This window comes from Lolium rigidum, chromosome 2 (assembly GCF_022539505.1).
Source record: "Lolium rigidum isolate FL_2022 chromosome 2, APGP_CSIRO_Lrig_0.1, whole genome shotgun sequence".
NCBI lineage: Eukaryota > Viridiplantae > Streptophyta > Magnoliopsida > Poales > Poaceae > Lolium > Lolium rigidum.
In genome coordinates, this window is record NC_061509.1 from 127,378,275 (window position 1) to 127,400,336 (window position 22,062).

The 22,062-nt window shown below is 44.4% G+C and overlaps 1 protein-coding gene across 1 annotated transcript; it reads left to right on the forward strand.

Annotated features, from left to right (window-relative positions):
* Positions 1 to 9,933: 9,933 nt before the first annotated feature.
* LOC124692339 (DNA repair protein RAD5A) lies at positions 9,934 to 19,481 on the forward strand. Its single transcript, XM_047225690.1, has 20 exons — positions 9,934 to 10,627; positions 10,719 to 10,852; positions 10,945 to 11,080; positions 11,554 to 11,607; positions 11,681 to 11,827; positions 11,911 to 12,062; positions 12,153 to 12,237; positions 12,343 to 12,612; positions 12,803 to 12,949; positions 13,809 to 13,964; positions 14,140 to 14,207; positions 15,179 to 15,301; positions 15,364 to 15,463; positions 15,592 to 15,704; positions 15,881 to 16,156; positions 16,251 to 16,451; positions 17,093 to 17,186; positions 17,803 to 17,874; positions 18,780 to 18,878; positions 18,975 to 19,481. Exons 1-20 carry the CDS (start codon positions 10,130 to 10,132, stop codon positions 19,095 to 19,097), a joined length of 3,048 nt encoding a protein of 1,015 aa, XP_047081646.1. The 5' UTR covers positions 9,934 to 10,129; the 3' UTR covers positions 19,098 to 19,481.
* The last annotated feature ends 2,581 nt before the right edge of the window (positions 19,482 to 22,062 follow it).

Below are 22,062 nucleotides of genomic sequence, written 5' to 3' on the forward strand. Positions count from 1 at the left end.
AAGGGAGGAAGAACAAAAGAAAGGTCTATTGACCAATCTGCTACTACTAGTACTAGGCTTGTACTAGTAGATCCTAGTCTACGGGCCGTCGCTGCCCTCGTCGTCGTCATCAGAGCTCTCGTCGGCGCTGCTGCCGACGGGCTCCTCGTCGCTGCTCCAGTGGCCCTCATTGGGGGCCTCCTCATCTTCATCATCGTCGTTGTCGTCGTCGTCGGACCCGGCGCGGAAGCGCTTCGCCGGCGGGTAATCCTCGAGGGAGTCGTCGTCGTCTTCCTCCTCCTCTTCCTCGGAGGAGGTGTAATCGTCCCAGGAGAATGAGTCGTCCTCGCTCTCCGATTCCGGCCTCCCATCGGCGAGGAACCGGAGGTCTTCATCTCCGCCGGTCAAGGACTTGTCGTCCTCGGACCAGACGGAGGAGGCGTGGTCCTCCTGGTCCCACTCCTCTGGGGCGCGCTCGTCGTGCGCCGCCATCAGAGCCGCCATCGGATCCCACTCTGGCGAGGGTTCGCGGGAGGAGGAGGAGGAGGAGGAGAAGGATTGGGAGGAGAGATCCGACGAGGCGGAGGAGGAAGAGGAGGAAGACATTGCTCTGAGATTGGGGTTTCTTGGTGCCGATGGCCAGAACAGAGCAAGGGGATGAAGTGGTGAACTGTTTGGAGCGGTTAAATAAAAGGGGATATAGTGGAGATTCAATGCCACAGCAGTTTCCGAGGAAGTGGTGCCCAAAGGAAGAAAAAATTTGCCAGGTCACGCGGAGAAGTTGAGAAGGCAAGGCATCATGATGAAGGGTACTGCGACGGTCTCCGCTTCCGCCACGACATGACCCGACGAAGAAAAGGTGAGTGATTTTGGAATTATCATTTCCAAAACCAGGGGGGCATGTGTTATCACCGAATTTGACCGGATCGGAGGTGGGCCGCGATTAAGATGGGCTTGAAGAATATACACGGAAGATATACATGAATCGGCCTTGTATACAAAGTTTGGGCTAGTTTGCCCGTGTATCTCGTAAATATAGTAGGATACGTGCTCGGTTAGATAGAATTTGGCTCGTGCACGGTTGGGATTATTCCCACGTTAGAAAGTCTACGGACTATAAATATGTATCTAGGGTTATTGAGAAAGACAACAATCACGTTCATCACAAACCAATCTAGGCGCATCGCCAACCCCTTGTTTCGAGGGTTTCTTCCGGGTAAGCATCATGCTGCCTTGCGATCTAGGCAGTATACGTTTATTCGTTGTTCATGCGTTGCTCGTGCTGAAGCCTTGTTGATGGCGAGCAATGTAGTTATCATAGATGTGTTAGGGTTAGCATTGTTTCATCGTGTCACATGCTTTTGTCCATGCAACCCTTAGACGTCTAGCCGCCCTTACACATATCTTAGGTGTAAGGGCGGCACCTCGCTTGATCATTGTTTAGTAGATCCGATCCGTTATGATTGCTCCTTGTTCTTCAAGGATTAGTTTAATATCTCGCATAGTTAGGCCTTGCAAACGGGTTGAAGGATCCAAGAGCACGTAGGGTGTAGTTTGCTAGCCCTAGATAAGATGTTCCGGGATCAACTTCATGTTGGTTTTTAGGCCTTGTCTAGGGTTGGTTTATTATCACCGTGCGTGGCTGCCGGCTCAATCACGCGTAGGATGTTCCGATTATGTGGTGAAAACCCTAAATCGTCGTAGGTCGTTTTAGCTTTATCTTGATCAAGCAGGACCACCATGTGATCGTAGACCTCATACGAATCATGGGTGGATCGGCTCCTTGAGCTGATTCACAGGACAACCTGAGAGCCGATCGAGGCTCGTATTTAATGTTTACGTGTATGCCATGCAGGAAACTAAGCGAAGCAAATCCATCACCTTCCTGACCAGGTATAGGTCGGTGGCACGCCCTTGCACCAGCATCGGACGTGCGTGCCGAGGCTTTGCGGGCCGTCGCTCGAGGGACCAGGGCCAGCCGCAGTTCTGGGAGCCTCCCGGCTCTTCGTGTTGCCAGCCGCTACTCGCCGGTGGGTTTCGGACGCCAACAAAGATACTTCAATAGCCCCAGTGGACTTGTTGTAGTATCTATAGGCATGGGAGTTCTCCGCATATCCAACAAATGTGACCTCAATGGTTCTAGTTTCAAATTTACCGAGCTTCCATTTATTGTTCTTAACAAGACATTTGCATACAAAGACACGAATGTACATGACATTAGGCTTGTTACCTGTGAGAAGCTCGTATGGAGTTTTGTTATGGAGGGGGCGGAGGAAGAGCCGGTTGGAGTAGTGGACAGCAGTAGAGATGGCTTCTCCCCAAAAGTTGTGGAGTGAGTTGAATTCACTCAACGTGGTTCTTGCCATCTCAATGATAGTCCGGTTCTTCCTTTCAACAACACCATTTTGTTTAGGGTGTATGGCGCTGAAAACTCATGCTTGATGCCCTCATCATCAACAAACTCTTGCATGGTGTAGTTCTTGAACTCGGTGCCATTGCCGGTCCTAATCGCCTTGATCTCGGATTCATACATACGTTGAGCCTTCTTGGCGAAGGTGATGAACTCTCTATGGGTCTCATCCTTAGACTTAAGGAGAAAGACCCAAGAGTATCTTGAGTAATCATCAACAATGACAAGTCCATACTTGCTCCCACCAAGAGTATCATAATGTGATGGCCCAAAGAGATCCAAATGAAGGAGCTCCAAAGGCCTAGATGTGGTGACGATGCTCTTGATAAGATTTTTCTTCTTGAGTTGCTTTCCGGCTACACATGCACTGCATACACGATCTTTCTCAAAAGAAATCCCGGTTAGTTCAACAATGTGCTCACCCTTTAGGAGTTGTTTAAGATTTCTCATGTTATCATGACCAAGGCGGTGATGCCACAACCAACCTTCGTCATGTTTGGCCGCCATTAGACATGTAGAGGGAGAGGGGCTCTCTTTCAAGAGGTCAACCACATAAGGTTGTTCTCCACATATCCAACAAGGACCAATTTGAGATTGTCACTCCTAAAGACTTTCACACAATAATTAGTAAAATATGAATTATAACCGGCATCCGCAAGGTGATATATAGAAAGCAAATTATAGCCAAGGGATTCAACAAGCATGACCGTCTCAAGGCACAAGTCCTTAGAGATTGCCACCTTGCCATACCCAAGTACCTTTCCCTTTGAATTGTCACCAAAGGTGATGCTTGACTTCTTGTTTATATCTTCAATGAATTGGTCAAGCACACCTCTTCCTCCGGTCATATGATTGGTGCATCCACTATCAAACACCCATTTTGGACCACCGGAGGAATACCCCTACAAAATCAAGTAGAGGATTTAGGAACCCATTGATTAATGGGTTCCTTTGCAATGGCAACAATATCTTTTGGTACCCAAATTGAGTACCCTCTATAAGCATAGCCATTACGAGGGCCAACATAGTTAGCATAAACATCACCATAATAATCAATAAATAAAGCATAGTGATTGTTTGGCCCCGTGCGATCACCATTAGTGGCTTTGCCCTTTGAGGCTTTGCCATCATTAGTGACCTTCTTGTTCTTTTCTTGAGCGGGCTTCTCCTTCTTGTAGTTGTTCTTCTTGTAGGACTTGGGAACATATCCAAGTCCAAACTTTTGATTGTTTGACCTTTGCTTACTCAAGAGGTCATCCAATCCCATCTTATTCTTGGCGGTGGTGAACTTTGCAAGTTCCTTTGTTAACCTAACATTTTCCTCAAGAATAGTTGCTTGCTCACAAGAAGATTCATTAGGATGATAGTTGAGACCATATTTGGTCACCAAAGATTCAAGATATGCATTGGTCTCAACATGCAAAGATAGTTCCTCTTGTAAACGAACATGTTCCGCAACAAGCTTAGCATGCTCACTAGTAAAAGAGGTGGAGGAACTAGCAACCTTTTCAAGAACAATGGGATCATTCATTGATCCAAGAGCCTTCTTGTAGGTTTCTTGAAGTATGTCATGGTTCTCTCCAAGTTTCTTGAGCTCATCCTTGACAAGCTTGTTAGCCTTTCAAGGTGGTCAAGATCCCTAGTGAGGGAAGCATGAGAAACTTCAAGCTCCGTCTTTGAAGCATCGAGCTCTTGGGCCAATAATTGAGCCCTTTCAATAGTTTCTAGGTCCTTAACTTTATCAAGTTCAAATGTTTCAATTTGTTGCTTAAGGCCTTGAGATATGCACCTTTCGGTTTTTAGCTCTTGTCTTAGGAGATTGAATCTCCGTTCTTTATCATTCAAATGATATTCTAATTCCTCAATGGACTCATCCTTTTCTTTGAGGGGGTCCATCAAGAAATCAAACTTGACGAGAGCATCACCACGAAGAGTGCATCTTACTTTGTAAAGTTCCTTAAGCATAGCTAACTCTTCTTGATTTTCAGTTTCATCATCAAGAACACTAGATAAGGAAGGTGGGGATTCCATTACCTTTGTTTCTCTTTCAATTAGACAAGAGCCAACGATTGTAGAGGAGGGAGAGTCATCAGAGTCATCATCTTGAGTTGTTCTTGCCATGAAGGAAGAACCAACATCATTCTCCATGGAGTAATCCTTGGAGTAGTCATATGTGAAGAGTGACCCGGGCTTGGAGAAAGCCAAACCGGCCACTCTGGCCTCCTTATCCTCATCTTCCTCTTCTTCATCGGACATGTACTCGGCCCCAACAAAGGCTCTTCCCTTGTTCTTCTTGCATCGATCGTTGATTGGGTTTGGCTTCAATCTTGGCTTGACCCCTTTGACAAACTTTGGCTTGTCTACCCTTTTCTCATAAGGGCACTCATTTGCAAAGTGACCATCTTCATCACAGTTGTAGCAGGTTCTCTTCTTCTTCTCATTGAGTAGCATTGGAAACTTTGCCTTGTACTTCTTGGCAAAGAAAGCAAAGTCTGTAGCTATGTCACTAGTTGAAGTCATCTCTTCATCTTCTTCAGTTTCATAGACTTCTTCTCTTTCATGGACAGGCCTAGCCTTGAGGGCAAGGTTGTGTGAGTCTTCATCAACACGGTTCATTGCCATGAGCCTTTTTCCTTTCTTGGCCATGTTTTCATTGGCTGCCACATAGGAGACTAGATCATCGGAGTTCAAATCAGCACTCTTGGTAATGATTTGCAAGTTGAGTGCAAGGTTGGTGTCTTCTTGCTTGGTTGCAATCATGGCAATGACCTTGGACTTTATGAATGCTTCATTCATCTCAAAGCCGTCATTGTACTTCTCACATCCAAGTCCCTTGACCTTCACTCTAAGAGCACCAAGCCTTGCATAGGCATCGGCCACAGATTCTCCTTCTCTAATCATGAACATAGTGGCCTCTTGCTTTGCGGACTCGTAAAGAGCTGATTGGATTAAATCGGTTCCCTCTTGGAGTACTACGATCCGATCCCACAACTCTTTAGCAGAGTCAATGTCATTGACTTGATCAAGGAGCTTGCGGTTGATGCCCCTTCTAATCTTGTCACGTGCGGAGCCATTGAGTTGACGGTTGTAGAATTCGGTGGAGGTCAACCGAGCGGGATCTTGTGGCTTCCGGTATCCATCAACAATGATCTCCCATAGCTCCGCACTGCAGCTGCGAATATGAGATTCCATAGAAGATTTCCAAAAAATGGGGAACATTCCCACTATGGTTTATATGAGGCATGGGTGAAGTGTTTTTGGGATAGTCATGATTTACTTGATGGAAACCTTCCGGAGGAACCGAAGTCCCACTAGAGGTTCCACTAGTCAGGTTCTTAAGCATGGCAGACATTTGTGCCATTTGGATTTGTACTTCATCCTCCTTTTTGTTTTTCTCGGCATCATATGCCAAGAATCTGGATTTCATTTCTCTAACCGAAAGGTTAGAGTCTTCGTCCAGACCCTCGAATAGTTTATCCATCTTACTCTTAAGGCTGTGAAGCCCTTAATAAGAGTTCAGGCTCTGATACCAATTGAAAGTTCAGAGATGGTAAACCTAGAGGGGGGGTGAATAGGTTTCTACAGATTTTAATTCTTTCTTTGCAATATTAGGCTTTGCGGAATATAAAGATGAGCCTAATGCAAACTAGGTGAAGCAACCTATATGAGGATACAAGTAACTCAAGCACGAAGGCTCTCACAGGCAGTTATATCACAAGTAAGGAGTTCAGTTAGAGATAACCGATAGCACGCGGAGACGAGGGTTTATTCCCGTGTTCCCTTCCTTTGCAAGAAGGTACGTCACATTTTGAGGGGTGGAGGTCCCACGAAGGATTCCCCACGCCACGAAGGCTCACCCTATTCTCCGGAGCCTATCCCACGAAGGAATAGCTCACTCACTTGTGGTCGAATTTGAGGTAGCCTCCGAACCTTCACAATCTTGTCAGGAGAAAATCCACAGCACGGATGCTTCCGGACCTATCTTGCCCACCTAGGGTTTCGAAGGAACCCTAGAGAGCAAGTTCCTTGATGAATACAAGGGGGAATCAGCGCAGGAGCCGGTTGGCGCCGGAGTGCCCGGCCCTACACCCGGTCCGACTGGGCGCCTGACCGGAACCGGCCGGTCCAAACCGGGCGGCTGACCGGGGAGTCTCTGTGTCTCACAGTACACTCCCCGGCTGGCACCGGCACAGGGGCCGGTCTGCGCCGGGCGTGGCCGGCGCAGGGGCCGGTCCGACCGGGTCCATGACCGGCAGGTTGCAGAAGAACCCCTTTTGATTGTTGTCGAAGTGGGGGGTCTCCTTTAGCCTTCTTGTTCCATTGATACACCATTTATGCCTCTTTGGCTAATACATGGGATTAACCTTATAAACATGTATTAGACCAAACACCCTAGCACGGTGTCATTGTTACCAAAATAATGGATAAGGGTAAAATACCCTTACACAACCTGGGCCGCCAACGACAACGACGGTTGGTGGGTGGACTTCTTCGCCGCGCGCCGCGATGAAGAGCTGCACAACACCGACTGTCTCATCAGGCCGCTCACGTCCTGAAACAAGGACGAACATGCCCGATTCTAGGGCGGACCATCTCCGCCGTCCTCGAGGGAATCTGCAGCAGCGCCTCCCCGTTGGAGATACCGTCGTCTCCGGCGTGCTGGCTTCCGAGGGGGACGACCTCGCGTTTGTAATCCTCGCATTCTTCTTCCTCATGCCCGACACGCTCGACACCGTCCTCCTCGTCGCACCGCGTGTCCCCTACGTCATGCATGGTTTTAAAGGCGGCCAGACGGCCTAAGGCGCTGGGGGCGCCTAAACGCCTAGGCGCTCAAGGCGGGTTGCAAGGCGACGCCTTTGAGAGGGTTGCGCCAGGGGGAGGAGTCGCTAGAAGGTTGAGAGCAGCTCCCTCCTCTCTCTTCTCCCCTAATCTAATTCCCCTGGTATGTTCCCCTCTCATTCCCTTGTCCGCGGCCCCCAATTTCCCTCCATGCTCCCAAGTATCTCTCTTCTCTCTCAGTCAGTCGATTATTATGAGTACTCGGTTCCACCTTGTCTTCTCTCTCTATTCCCCTCACTTCATGCGACCAATTTCTCCAATTCCCTCTCCAATTTTGGATTCCTGCTCGGGCTGCTATGTGTCCCGCTCGACCAAGCCATGTGATGGCTCCCAAGTGCATGAGATAAATTGTAGTACTTTTCAATTAAGAAAGGTTGTCGAACCCACGAGGAGCTAAAGGTATTGGTTAACAAAAATAAAAATAAAGCAATAATAATAAAGTATTTTGGGTATATAGTTTGCAATAAAAATAAAGTGCGGAAAGTAAATAGCAAATAAGTAAAAACTCTTGATGAGAGAAAAGCCCAATCCTCTATGCAGCAAGAGGACAAGCTCAAGTGTGTGCGTGTTTATATGAGACTAAAATTCCCGAGGGCGGCATGAGTCACTAGCATCTGAGTTCTAGACAACATGGTAAATATCTCGTCAAGATTTATTCAATTAGGGGCGGAGCCTTAGTTACATGCAGCCCTCAAGTGCAAATACACCCCTTATGATGGGTCCTAGAGCCATTTTCATGTGTAGGTATAGGAATCATTAAGACATAAATCTCTCATCATAGCCATAAGATTTAGGGTTCCCGACATAAACCCCTCTAATGCAACCCATAGTGTTGGAAGACGGGTTCTGTCATTCCGACCCCTCCAACACTAATGCATTACATCAAAGTGCAGCCCTATGAGCCCATATAGGTGAAGTATTATACAGTCGACGTTCGCATAAAACCACCATAGAACAACATAAAATATAGACAACTTGACCAAATACTCATTGCACATCATATAGAATCATATCCAAATCATCCTATGCTCCCAGGAACGTGGGGAACTACTTACAAGTATCAAACGTGATATGGACCAGAGGCATAATGGTTCCAACACAATCTGAATATATAATCTCCCCACCAAATAATGACAAAGTACCAATCACGAACATGCAATAGCACTAAAAACAATATCCGGGGTTCAGTTCAACACAAATTATGAGAGGGATGACGTCGATCTCGTAGATGGAGATGGTGGTGATGATGGTGCTGGTGGAGATGTTGATGGAGATGCCTCCTCCCAAGCCAAGGAGGAGTGGAGATGTCGATGGCGTCGCTTTCCCCTTCACCGGAAGCACTGGTGCAACATGATCTGCCCTCTCCCGGAGTAGGATAGGACTTTCGCCTCTGCCGCCGCCTCAATAAATCTCGGGAAAAATATGGCTTAGGTTTTTTGGCGAAACGGAGCGTCTGGAATAAAAGGTGCGGCCGAAACGATGCGAGGTGCGAACGGGCCCGGGTGGTACGACCTGACTTCCTGGTCGCGCCACCTGGTGCCATTTGCACCTCGTGACCCCTCTCGCGTGCTTCTTTCGCTCACGACCTTTCTTCGGGTGAAAAACTGGTTAGGTATTTTTTCCTTGAATTTTGCGATCCAGAAAGTTCTGAAACAAATAAAATACAAGATATGAGGTTTTCTGCCTCCCAGGAATTAAATACCAAAGAAGGAGACTTTGTAGGAAAATCCCGAAAATCATCTAAAAATGCATAAATAATAATGTATGAAGGCAAATAACAATGAAAACTAACCCTATATGTAGCAATAATGATGATGCAAAATACACGTATTACCAGAACGTCCAAAATCGCCTAGAGCGACGCCTTCCTCACCTAAGCGATGACCTGGACACATAGGCTGTCCAATCTGAACGCCTTCGACCGTAGTCCAAGACGAGCACGACGCCTTGAGGTTCCCGAGCACCCCGACGCTAATGCGGCACTTAGCGACACCTTTAAAACCATGACCACATGCCGAAGCACAAGGTGAATGAGGGGTACCATATGCCAGCGCCCAGCGCAGGCGTGCCAACGACGACATCTCGATCCGCGAGACTGCTACCCGTGGCCGTGTTGCTCTCCTCGTCCCCAAGCCGAAGGTGAAGGAGGAAGAGGATGAGATGACGTCGCTCCTCCGCCAACAACGCCTCATCGCAAGCAGCGACCCCGACAACACGCCGGAATTCAACGCGGCGTTCATGTCGTCGCTGAACGACCACACCGCATGGGAGGGCAACATCGAGGGTGTGATCGCCCTCTCCATCCGTGACAGCTGCAGGCCGCTCGTCGACCTCACGCACGACGACGATGAAGCTGGTCCCAACGACGCGGTGAAGGACGAGCCTGCCGACCCTCGCGGCAAGCCGCTCGTCGACGAGGACTACAACTTCCGGTATTGCGATAGCTCCAGCCGCCATAGGCGCCATTAGTTTATTTTAGTTTAATTTAGTCAAATTTTATTCAAATCCTTGTAATACATAACAAATTTGAATGAATTAGAGTGTTCCGTTCAATTTTTTTTTTTAAATTTCTGTCTGGTGGATGGATGGGAGTGGAAACGGAACGCACGCCAAACACACACAAGGTGCGGCGTAGCGCTTTAACCGGTTTGGGGATGCAACTGGGCCGTCCTTCCATCGTGTTGTAGGTAGCAGTAGCTCCTTCAAAACAAAAAAAAAAGCTTCATAAAAAAAAGAGGTAGCAGTAGCAGAGAAGAGCAGATCCAAAGCACGGGCACAAAGGAGAGGGGCAAAGAAAAGGCGGCAATTTGGCTCCTCTTCCCGCGAAAGCTGTATAGGCGGCGCGAAGCGGGGAAGACTCATTTGCGGGAATTTTTCGCGAGCAAGCCGAGTCACGGGGAGATGGGGAAGGAGATTGGGAGAGGGGAGCAGGTGGCGACGGTGCGCGCGGTGCTCGGCGAGGAGACGCCGGAGATGGACATCATCCGCGCCCTCCACATGGCCGGCGACGACCCCACAAAGGCCATCAACATCCTCCTCGACTTCCACCACAAGCTGCCGCCGCCGCCCTCCCCGTCGCCGTCGCCCCCGCCGGTCAAACCCACCGCCGAATCGATCCGGCCACCCAAAACCCCTGCGCAGTCGAAGCCGGCGGCAGAGAAACCTAGGCCCAATCCCGCGACCATCGGCGGCCGCGACCACTGGTGGCTGGTGGGGAGCGCCGAGATGGCGGGGCTGTCCACCTGCAAGGGCAGGCGCATCGCCGCCGGGGAACCCGTCAGCTTCTCGATCCCCAACTCCGCGGCCGCGGCCGCCTCAGGCAAGGGCCGTCCTGGTCGCTTCGCCCTCGCTTCCTGCACCTCGGAGATTATGCGTTTCTCAACACCGCAGCAGGGGGAGGTACATCATGGCATCACTATCCCTTCGCTGGTTCTCGCATCGTGGTCGCTCCATGTATATAGTGGTGTAACAGCATGTTCTTGTTTTTCAGGTGGGTCGCATCCCCAACGAGTGGGCGCGGTGCCTGCTACCCCTTCTCAAGGAGGGGAAGGTAAAAGTTGAAGGCCTGTGCAAATCTGCTCCCGAGGTTCTTAGCATCATGGACACCGTCCTCCTGTCTGTAAGGTGTTTGATTTTTCACCCATAAGAAAATCTCTTTCATACCCATTTCTGTTGGTCGATGTACATTACATTCAGTGTGGTTGTGTCCTTTGCAGTGTATATATTGACAGCGCAATGTTCCGAGATCAAAAGCAATCATTGCTCAAGGCAGCGCGTGTTGCTAGTGAGGATTCCACATTCCATCCACTGCCTGCACTTCTCAAGGTCATTGGGCTTTCCCCTTTTAAGAAGGTGAGTGGTCTCATTTTGTTGTATCTCTTCCTCGTTCCTTTTGCTTTTCAAGAAAACACAAAAGGATAAGATGAAACTTCTACTTACAAGCACACGAGTCGATTAGTACGAGTAACCACATCAATTATACACAAACACAATTACATTAAATGGTGCGCACACCTAGTATGATCATTTGCAAGCTGGTATGATCTCTTGTTTATTCCAGCACAAATTGTATTGTGAAATATCATCAGTAGGCCTTGGATAAAATAAACGTCAACGAATGCTGCACAATAAAGTAGAACTGATATATTTTACCTCATAACCATGTATCATAGAATTGTAGAGATACAGAATGTGAAGGCATCAATAGCGAAAACAAAAGGAGTTTCATATGAAATTAGGCTATTGTCTTACCTGTGTTCAAATATTTTCTGTGCCAGAATCGCATGTTCATATTCTGTTTTTATTTCATTCTACGTGAATACCAGGCAGCATTTACTCCAGAAGATCTCTATTCCAGAAAGAGACCAATTGATAGAAAGGTAAACTATTAGTGGTTTATACTCCACACTGCTATTATCATAGTAAATGCTGGCCTCACATCTGCCTAAACAGAGCAGTACTGGCGAGACAGCCACAAAGTTGACATCTGAGAAATTGAAATTGTCTTCTGGTGGAAATGAAGATGACCATGGTGAAGAGACTGTTTCAGATACTGATTTGGATGATATAATTGGAATCTCAGATAGTTCTGCACTGGAGGTAGTTCAACAACCTTATGTTTTTCCAGTTCAGATATAAGTTGGCTTGTCTTGACTTCATTAATGCTCCATTTATCCATGAAGGAGAGGGCTCCACCTGACGCTCTGCAGTGCGATCTACGCCCTTACCAGAAGCAGGCCCTTCACTGGATGCTGCAGCTTGAGAAAGGCAGCTCCTCCCAGGATGCAGCTACAACCCTTCACCCTTGCTGGGAGGCATATAAACTTGAGGACAAGTATAGCTGGCCTATATGCATGTGCCATTTCGTTTTATTATGACTGTTCAAATTTTAAATTTACATTATAATCCTACTCATCTGTTTCAGGAGGGAGCTTGTTTTATACTTGAATGTATTTTCAGGGGATGCCACCACTGAATTTCCTAGTACATTGCAGCTTGCTAGAGGAGGGGTAAGGATAATATAAATACTCCATCTTTGCCATGTCTGTCGGCAATCCTAGTTTATAGAATTCAATTTGTGATGCATTTTATTAACTGAGTCAGTAAATTACAAGATCCTGGCAGATGCAATGGGTCTAGGGAAGACTATTATGACGATAGCTCTTCTTCTTTCTGATTCGGGCAAAGGATGCATCACATCTCAGCATAGTAGTCAGATCTCTGGAGAAGCTAATGGGTTGGGTGAAATTTCTGCCCAGTCTCATGATTCTGTCAAGAATCTAGCTAGCCCTTTCTCTTTTAGCAAGCTCAGGAAACCCAAGGCCCCACTGATTGGAGGTGGAAGTCTAATTATCTGCCCAATGACGCTACTTAGTCAGTGGAAGGTATGGTTTTAACAGTGGCATCACATACTTTTTTCTATGTTGTATCATTTCAAGTATACACATTTAGTGTTTGTGATAACTTGGAAGATGAGCAGAGTTAGCACATTTCAAATTTATTTTGCTAATTTCCTTTTTAAGTGCAATACTATAAGTGATGTTAATAATACTGTATTTGATATTTGAATAACAGGCAGAGATTGAAGCTCATACTGAACCGAATTCTGTGAATATATATGTTCATTACGGCCAAAGCAGACCAAAAGAAGCAAACTTTATTGCTCAGAATGAAATTGTCCTGACCACCTATGGTGTTGTGGCATCAGAATTTTCGACTGAGGTGAACTCTGAGAACTAGTAGGATTCACCTGTCTTTCAGTGCATTACTGGTACTTTACTCTATTGGCTGTAACTTGTAAGCATAGTTTGAAAATCCAGACCGGTGATTGAATCGCTGAGGCCATGGTTCAGTGGTTCATCCATCGGATCGCCGGTTCAGTGCGAACAATACCCGTTGTATTACAAGGTAGATTGAAAAAATGGCCTGATTTCTGACGTGTACACATTATATAAGTTCAACTCCATCAATATACCACAAAATTAGGTCGGCCCAGTTGGTGTTGGTCCTTTAGCTGGTGCTGCTTGCTGCCTTGCTGGTGGGTTGAGGTATTTATGTAGTTTTTGGTTCTGGTTTTCTGCCAAGTCAATCTTGTGATCTTATAAAACTAGATACGGTTCTGGCTCCAAGTTTTCCTGGTCGTAGTGCTGTTGCGATCCTAATTTTAAACTATGTTTGTAAATAGAATCTGTCCATGTGGTACACAACTTATTTGAATGTTTTTTCCATCGTGTCTCCTTGTTGGAATTTGGTATATTTTACTGTTCAGTATTTATATCTTGTGTCCTGTTTTATAAATAGTACATCAACACTGACAAATACCACCTTTCATTTATGTTCCTCGTGCTAAGTTCCTGTCATGACTGAGTGCATGTTGTTTGGTCACGTTATGATTGCATTCTTAATATAAAGTGTCACTTGGTAAAAAATTGCATGAAGTATAAAGAATGTGCAAACCACATGGACCATATTGGCATGTGAATGACAGATATTTACCACCACTAGCTCACACTATTGCCATTTTATCTTTGGTCTCATTATGCAATATATTCTTTACTGAGCAATGGATACCTACTACTAGGGTTCTACGGAAAAGGGTGGCCTCTACTCTGTTCACTGGTTTAGGATTGTGCTTGACGAGGCACACATGATAAAATCATCAAAAAGTTTAATATCCCAAGCTGCTGCTGCCCTCACTGCTGATCGGCGCTGGTGTCTTACTGGTACACCAATTCAGGTGAGTTTTATTGTAGATCTAATGTTACATTGTATTAATTAATTGAACCAAACACTTTGTCCCTACCAAACCAGTATGTTTGGTCAGATAAATTTTAAGAATGTGCACTCCTAGTTTTCCTGCACAAATCCATATAAGTTATGCATTTAGTTTATGAGCTCTACTTTAATGGCAGAACAAATTGGAGGACATATACAGCCTTTTTAGGTTTCTGAGGGTTGAACCTTGGAGGAACTGGGCTTTGTAAGTTTTATCATCCACTTACTTTCGTTTGCCCTCTTGTTCTATTTTTGGTATAATTGTGCAGATCTGGTAAAGCTTAGAATCATTTAAAAAACCATTCCAAATTGAAAATCATCTAACCGGATAGAAGTTGTTGGACTGCTGCAGAGTGAAAATCAAGGATTTTAACATGTTTTACCGTCAAATTCCTGTAAATCACATAGTAGTGGTTCATCTGTTGTCTAATGTGTACATAATTCTTTTGTTCAATAATGTCGTCATCCTAGTTCAGTTGTGAGAATTTATCCGTGCAAGATGCAGCGCAGTATGTTTGGATCTGTTACCACTTCTATTCTCTTTTTCTGTTGTTTCAGTGATTGACACTCTTCCTTAAAAATACAACATCGACATGCTCCCAGATATATATCCATTGTACTCCCTCTGTCCCGTGGAACATGTCGGAAGTTTGTCTATTTTAATGTATCTAGGGAGTATTTTCTAATTACATGTTATTCAAAATTTTGACAAACTTTTGACATGTTTCATGGGACGGAGGGAGTATTTCTAAACATGTTATTCAAAATTTACTAAAAAACATGTTTATATGGACCCATGAAATTGCTCCTTGCTCTGAGAAGCTATGAAGTACTTGTGATGAAAATTCATAATTGTTTTAGATAGTGATGAAAATTCAGAATATCGTTTCAATCTAAATACTTTGTGTATATCATTGGTCAAAATTTGGAAGTTTACTTTTTCTAAATTGTTATGTATTTATGAAGTAGGAGTGGGGGTAGTAAGATGGCTATGCAATTCAGTATTGTTCTGCTCAGCTGGATCTTCCATTTTTGTGCAAATCAACCATGTGAATGATGATGCTATCAGAGTTGACTATTTTTCGGGGAAACTATCAGAGTTGACTATTTCCGTGACAAATTTGAAAGGTTATTGTTTTCCTCTATATTAATTTTTGTTGGCCATATGTTCAATAGGTGGAATAAACTTGTACAAAAACCATTTGAAGAAGGTGATGAAAGAGGCTTAAAGCTAGTGCAGACCATTTTAAAGCCAGTAATGTTGAGGAGAACAAAAAATAGCACAGACAAGGAGGGCAGGTACGCTCAACTTTAACTTATGGAGCATCTTAGGTGATTAACTGACCGTGGTTTTTGTGCAGACCAATCCTCACTTTACCTCCTGTGAATATTGAAGTGAAATATTGTGATCTATCAGAGACTGAGAAGGATTTCTATGAAGCTCTATTTCGACGATCTAAGGTACTCTGCTTTCAGTTTAAGAATAATCATGTCCATGTAGTGAGGCAAATTTCCAGCTTCTGGTAAAACTTGATCAAGGAACATGTTCGTTCAGAGGGACTAACTGATTGCATGCGCTCTTTTTATAGGTGAAATTTGATCAGTTTGTGGAGCAAGGAAAAGTCCTGCATAATTACGCTTCAATTCTGGAGTTGCTTTTACGCCTTAGGCAATGTTGTGACCATCCGTTTCTTGTTATGAGGTTAGTTTGTGGAAGCATAATCATATCTATCCTGTTTTCAACCTGTCTTTCAGCAAAAAAAAAAAAGGCCCCAAATGAGAGCAAATAGTTTCATCTAACATTTGGCATTTGGTTTCTTATTTAATTTATTCATTTACCATTGGTCTCCTTTGATGATGGAGTTTTGTTGTTATCAGTCGCGGAGATACACAGGAGTTTGCGGATCTCAATAAGCTTGCAAAGCGTTTCCTGCATGGTGGTAATAATGCTGCTAACGGGGATTCTTCATCCCTTCCCTCGAAGGCTTACATTGAAGAGGTTGTCCAAGAACTGCGGAAGGGTGAAGGGGAGTGCCCTATTTGCCTGGAAGCCTTTGAGGATGCTGTGTTAACTCCCTGTGCTCACCGTTTATGCCGAGAGTGTATTTTTTCTAGTTGGCAGAGTCCGGCAGCAGGTCTTTGTCCTGTCTGTAGGTAGTTTACTGTTCACTCTTCAGTTGTCCCTCCGACGCATTTTTATTTTCCTGAACGTGCTTCATATTGTCTGTCTCTTTGATTTTACTTGCAGAAAGTCGATGAGCAAGCAAGATCTTATAACTGCTCCAACAAATAGTCGCTTTCAAATTGATGTCGAGAAGAACTGGGTTGAATCTTCCAAGATATCCTTTCTTCTACAGGAACTAGAATCTCTTCGCAGTTCAGGTGCCAAGAGCATTGTGTTTAGCCAGTGGACTGCATTTCTAGATCTCTTGCAAATTCCACTTTCCAGGTAAGATTGTTGTTTGCCTTTTAATTTTCCCAGGGATTGTAGTATGGATAATTGGATATACTTAATCTTCTCATAATCTGAACCCAAAGACATGCAAGTCTTATGCATGTTTCTGAAAGCAAGAAATATTCAGCAATTACTCACAAAGAAATGAGTTGGTGTTACTGTTTACTTATAAAGATCATGAAATTTGGTCAGGCCAACAACCCTGAGTTCTTCTGCTGGTGTCTATTATGCAGATTATCTATTCTGGGCTGCTAAAGACCTAGTTTCCTGTAGTTTGGCACAATCACGTCTCCCTGCTTTAAAAACTCATTGGAGTATCAACTATATATATGATGTTAGTGTACTGTACAACACTACATATTTTAGGATATGGTCCTTGGATGCTGTAATTGGATTGTAAATTATAGGGTTAATGATCAGCTTCAACCAATTACAGGAAAGGTTCAGACTTCAAAGGTTTGCCTGAACTAAACAATCATCAGCCGTTGTAAGACATGTTTCTTAAAGGTGTTGATCTGCATTACGGTGCTGCATGCAGTTGTGGATTACTTAGGGTTAACGTGCTCATGATCTGTTGCAGATTTTTCAGTTCTGTCTTTACTGTAGGATTTATTCACGAAGCTTTTGTATGACAGGCATGGCTTCTCGTTTACTAGACTGGATGGGACCTTAACTCTTCAGCAGAGAGAGAAAGTAATCAATGAGTTTTCTAATGACAAGAGCATTCTGGTATGTTCTTTTCTGTTTCTTGACCTTGGTCCTTTCTATATAAGTTTTTCGTGATAAATTGAAATGTATGGGCAGTATCATATAGTAGTATCATGCAATGAAGCTAGTATATTATACCACCTCTATAACGCATGGTATCATGTAGTAGTATCAGTCTCCTTGTATTTATTAATTTGTAGAATCTCAATGCAATATATTGGATATTTATTTTTCTAGTTCTACGTGTGGATACACTATCTACTCCCTCTGTCTCGGTTTAACAGGAGCGCATGTAGTTTAAGACAAAGTTTGATGATTAATTTGGTCAACAAAATATAAATTATATGTCTGCAAAATCTATACCATTAGATTCATATTCAAAAAAGGTTTTGAATAATATAACTTTTTTAACATATATTTCATATTTAATTGACCAAAATAATGGTTAAACTAATTTTTTGAACAATGTGCACGCCTATTAAACCGAGATGGAGGAAGTACCTATGATACCACTATGATCTCTCTCATCATTAATTGATACATCAGCTTTTTTGCATGCATGCCTACGATACCCCCATTGTGGATAGTCTATGGCTAGTCTAAAAATGTTAAGACATCGTGCTTTTAATGTATACAGGTTTTACTAATGTCCCTGAAGGCCGGTGGTGTTGGGATAAACCTTACTGCTGCATCTAATGCATTTGTCATGGTATATTTCCATCAAACTATTGTCTGAACTTATAGATTGCAACATTTTTCACTACATTGCCTAGTTATAACATCCTTCATAAGAGGGGTCCAAGTTTTTAATCCTTCAGGTTCTAATCCATTGTTTTTGTATGCCTATCTTCACTGTTTATAGTTTACTAAAAGTTTTGCTTTGGTACACCCTTTTATTAGAAGTTCATGAATCTTGGAGGAAAGGCCACTATTAATGAGCATGGGGGCATTTTATGGTGCAATTACACTAATAAGGACCATTAATTCAGTGCTATCCATTTTTGAATAGTACTATTGTTTCTTATAGCAGTTGGTTCTAGGCTATCAGTGACTATGCAAAGTTAATGCAGACTTCACACTTTGTACAGATTAAGCCTGCAAAAACAATACCATTGAAGCACAGCTAGGAAAGTAAGGAAAGTTGTTAAAACAAAAAGGAAAAGTACAGCGAGCCAATCAACGCCTATTTCTTACTACTGCCTTATTACTATAGATTCTGTGTAAAAGAATAGAATCGCTTCTCTAGATCTGTATAGATTCGTGGAACTTAATGCATATACTCATTAATGCATAAGAAAATCTGACAATTTTTTAGTAATGCGTTGATAATATGTTCCTTTTCTGATGGGCACACAAAAAGTACGAAACTTATGATCCTTGTAAACGTTACACGTGGTATGAAATAGAGAAGCTATCTTCCTGTTGTAATGTACTTAAGTTAGCATAGGTAGAAAACAATACAACTTACCAGCAGTCTGGGGGTGAAGCTCCTTATTTATGGGTTTGCATGTAGCCTAGATGGGGTGCTGGCATTACTGTTTTGTGATGCTATACTGGCACATTAATCTATGCATTTTCATCCTATTTTCTTAGTGCAATCTTTTTTTCCTTCAGGACCCTTGGTGGAATCCTGCTGTGGAAGAACAAGCTGTCATGCGCATCCATCGAATTGGTCAAACAAAGAGCGTTTCTATCAAAAGGTTTATTGTCAAGGTACATTATAAGAGGGTGTTATTGGAATAGAAGGCAGCTGGCAACCTTATGTGAAAATTTTCATCATACTGTATTAATTTTCCTACCATTGCACAGGGCACTGTTGAGGAACGAATGGAATCTGTGCAGGCTCGTAAGCAGCGAATGATTTCTGGAGCGTTGACGGATGACGAATTCCGCACTTCACGTCTAGAAGAACTGAAGATGCTTTTCTCTTAAGGAAACACAAGGGTTACCCATGAGCATTCTATATCCACACGTCTTGGGGCGTTTGCATCCATATCTGACAACCTAACACAGTAACATGGGATGCTTGCTGATTTTTTGCCCAGATGTCAAGAGAGGAAGGCAAGAACGAGGCGGTAAGAAAATCCTGCAGGTTGCCGTCCATGTATTTTTGTATGGAAATTCTTACAACCCAATGTAGCTCTTCTGCTCTACAAAAGAAAATTTAATCTGAGTTCATGTAGGCTTGATTTTGTGTATATATGCTGATGGATTTGAAAGAAATTGAGAGTTGACAAGAGAAAAGGTTCTACATATAACTGTATATGAATAACCAAAACGCCACATATTCCAAGTCCAGCTGTAGTCATACTCGTATTTTCACGCATTCCAACGCTGAAGTTGTTGGCAGATGAAATACATATGTTCCTAGTTCAAGAACGCATAGAGTAGACCATGTGGTCAGGACTGTACAGTCGTAGACACAAAAAATTGCTAATAAAAAAGAGGTACCAATTACTGATTCCTCAAATATTAATCTATCAGCAGTTTAATTTGCAAACAATAACCATCGTTGGTCAAGGCCGTGGCTGTAGATGTTTGATTTTTTTTTGCAAGTTTTTCACGTATTGCTAAGGCTGTGGAGTTCAAAACCGGAGTTGTTTGATACTTATACTTGACTAATTCGTTGCTAACTGATATCGGTTATTTGCGGAGCTACATGGCCGATTCTCTTTAAGCGGGCGTGTTCGGTAGCTCTCCGGCTCCCAGCTTCTTCAGATCCGCGCAGAAGCTGAGCCGAACACTCCAACTCCGCGAAGCCAGATCCGCGAGCCAAACCATTTTCATGTACAAATCAGGGAGCACCACTTTCGGCGTTTCGCGGATCAGCAAACCGTGGAGCAGCTCGAAATTACACGGACATGCCACCGCGTAGTGAGAAAAACGGTTCCTTTCTCCCTCGCTCGCTCTCTATTCTCTCCTCCCCATCCCAATCGACCATGTGCCCCGCCGCCTCCCAGATCTCGCCTGTGCCCCGCCGCCGCCTCCCAAACGGATGGGGATGGCGGAGAGGGAGGAACCCGCCTGTGCCCCGCCGCCTTCCAGATCTCTTCTCGTCAGAACCACCACCGAACGCTGTAGACATCGCGCCGGGCACATCCACGACGACTAGTGCACGACGGGAGGGTGAATCCGGGGACAAAAGGGGTGGCGGAGAGGGAGGAACCCGCGTGATACATCGCCGCCGGCGATTGGGATCCCGGTCGGCCGGAATCGGTGGGGATTTGGTGAGTGCAGCATGCGTGGATGGGGATTTTTTTGGGGAAGACGTTCCTGATGGATGTGGTCTGCACCGTCTGCTTGTAAGCGGCTGGTACATGTTGGGCTGGGTTGGTTGTTTTCCTCAAAAGGGACCGAATCGATCTGGGCTTGAAAATCGCCTCGCTATTAAACGGGCCTCAGCCCAGCCGAGCGGGAGCGGAGCGATCCATCGCTGCCGAACATTCTCAGCGCCGCAGGCGAAGCTGGCACAGGGTCAGGAAGCTAGATTTCAGGATTTCGGAGAAGCCAGGCGATTGCCGAACACGCCCTAAGCAGAAGAATGATATTTCCAAACCTATAGACACCTAGTCCTAGTGGATTCCAGAAGGCATTAGGTGTCCAGTGAACGCAATCGTTCTAGGGATCAATATGTAGAGGAGAAAAATTGATGACCCATGCAGAGGCTTAGGAAAATCATGAGATGTAAACTAGTATCACACTTGTTGTGGGATTAGGGGTGGCTTCCTAACACACTTTTACTAAACATCCACATACTGCCTAAAACAAAATAAAAGTACTACCACATCAATATAGTTTGGTAATAACATTGTTTATTTGATACTCCCTCGGTCCCATATTGATTAGGACCGAGAGAGTATCATAGTGGAGTTGGTGTTAGATATGCAAGCAAGATCCCATTAAAAATCTACTTATAGCAGATTTGGTGTTTTTTAGTTTAAATTTTGATCCAATTTGAACTATTTTTTTTTCAAGTGACCTATATGTGAGATTTTCACAAGATCCTGCTTGACAGCTTAGTTGGTGTCACACATGTGTTACTAATTACAAAAGCATTATCTCACCTATCCCGTTGCACACCGTCACACACTCAAAATCACACCATCCATTTCCCCGTATCTTAGTGTAGGCTTTCCAAACAAATCTCACCATCTATTTCCTCATATCTTAATGTAAGCTTTCCAAACAAATCTAAAATATACTGTTTCGTAGTCGCGTCATGTTGTTCAAGGGAAGGTACCTGTAGCTTCTTGTTCCTGGCGGCTACTCACAGGAGCAGCTCGTGCTCTCTATCTTTTTCACACAGCCTTTAGGTCACATACCAGCCTTATATACATAGCTTACATGGGCCTGAGCTATATGGGCCTCACATACAACACTCCCCCTCAAGAGGGGTGATAGATATCTATCATTCCCATCTTGACACACTGCTAGACTGCATTCCTTAGTCCCCAAACCTTTAGTCAAGCAGTCCGCAATTTGTTGCCCTGAACTCACATGCTCTATCTTGATAATCTGAGCATCCAGTCTTTCTTTGATGAAAAACATGTCTATCTCCACATGCTTGGTTCTATCATGCTGCACTGGATTGTTTGCTATGTTGATTGCTGATTTGTTATCACACCACACATTCACACAACTAGTCTTCAATATCTTCAATTCGTCAAGTAAATTTCTTGTCCACAACATCTCACTTAGTCCTTGAGCCATAGCTCTATATTCTGCCTCAGCAGTCGACCTCGACACAACATTCTGCTTCTTAAGTTCCCACCCACGAAGACACAAAACCTGAGGTGGATCTACGATCATCTAGGCAACTTGCCCAATCTGCATCATAGTACCCATCTATCACGAGATGCTTGTTATTCTCAAATAACAACCCCTTTCCTGGAGTCCC

Coding starts and splice junctions, on each gene's coding strand:
- LOC124692339 (XM_047225690.1), top strand. CDS start 10,130: ATGGGGAAGGAGATTGGGAGAGGGGAGCAGGTGGCGACGGTGCGCGCG. Junction 13,965..14,139: donor TTACTGGTACACCAATTCAG/GTGAGTTTTATT, acceptor CTTTAATGGCAG/AACAAATTGGAGGACATATA. Junction 14,208..15,178: donor CCTTGGAGGAACTGGGCTTT/GTAAGTTTTATC, acceptor TATGTTCAATAG/GTGGAATAAACTTGTACAAA.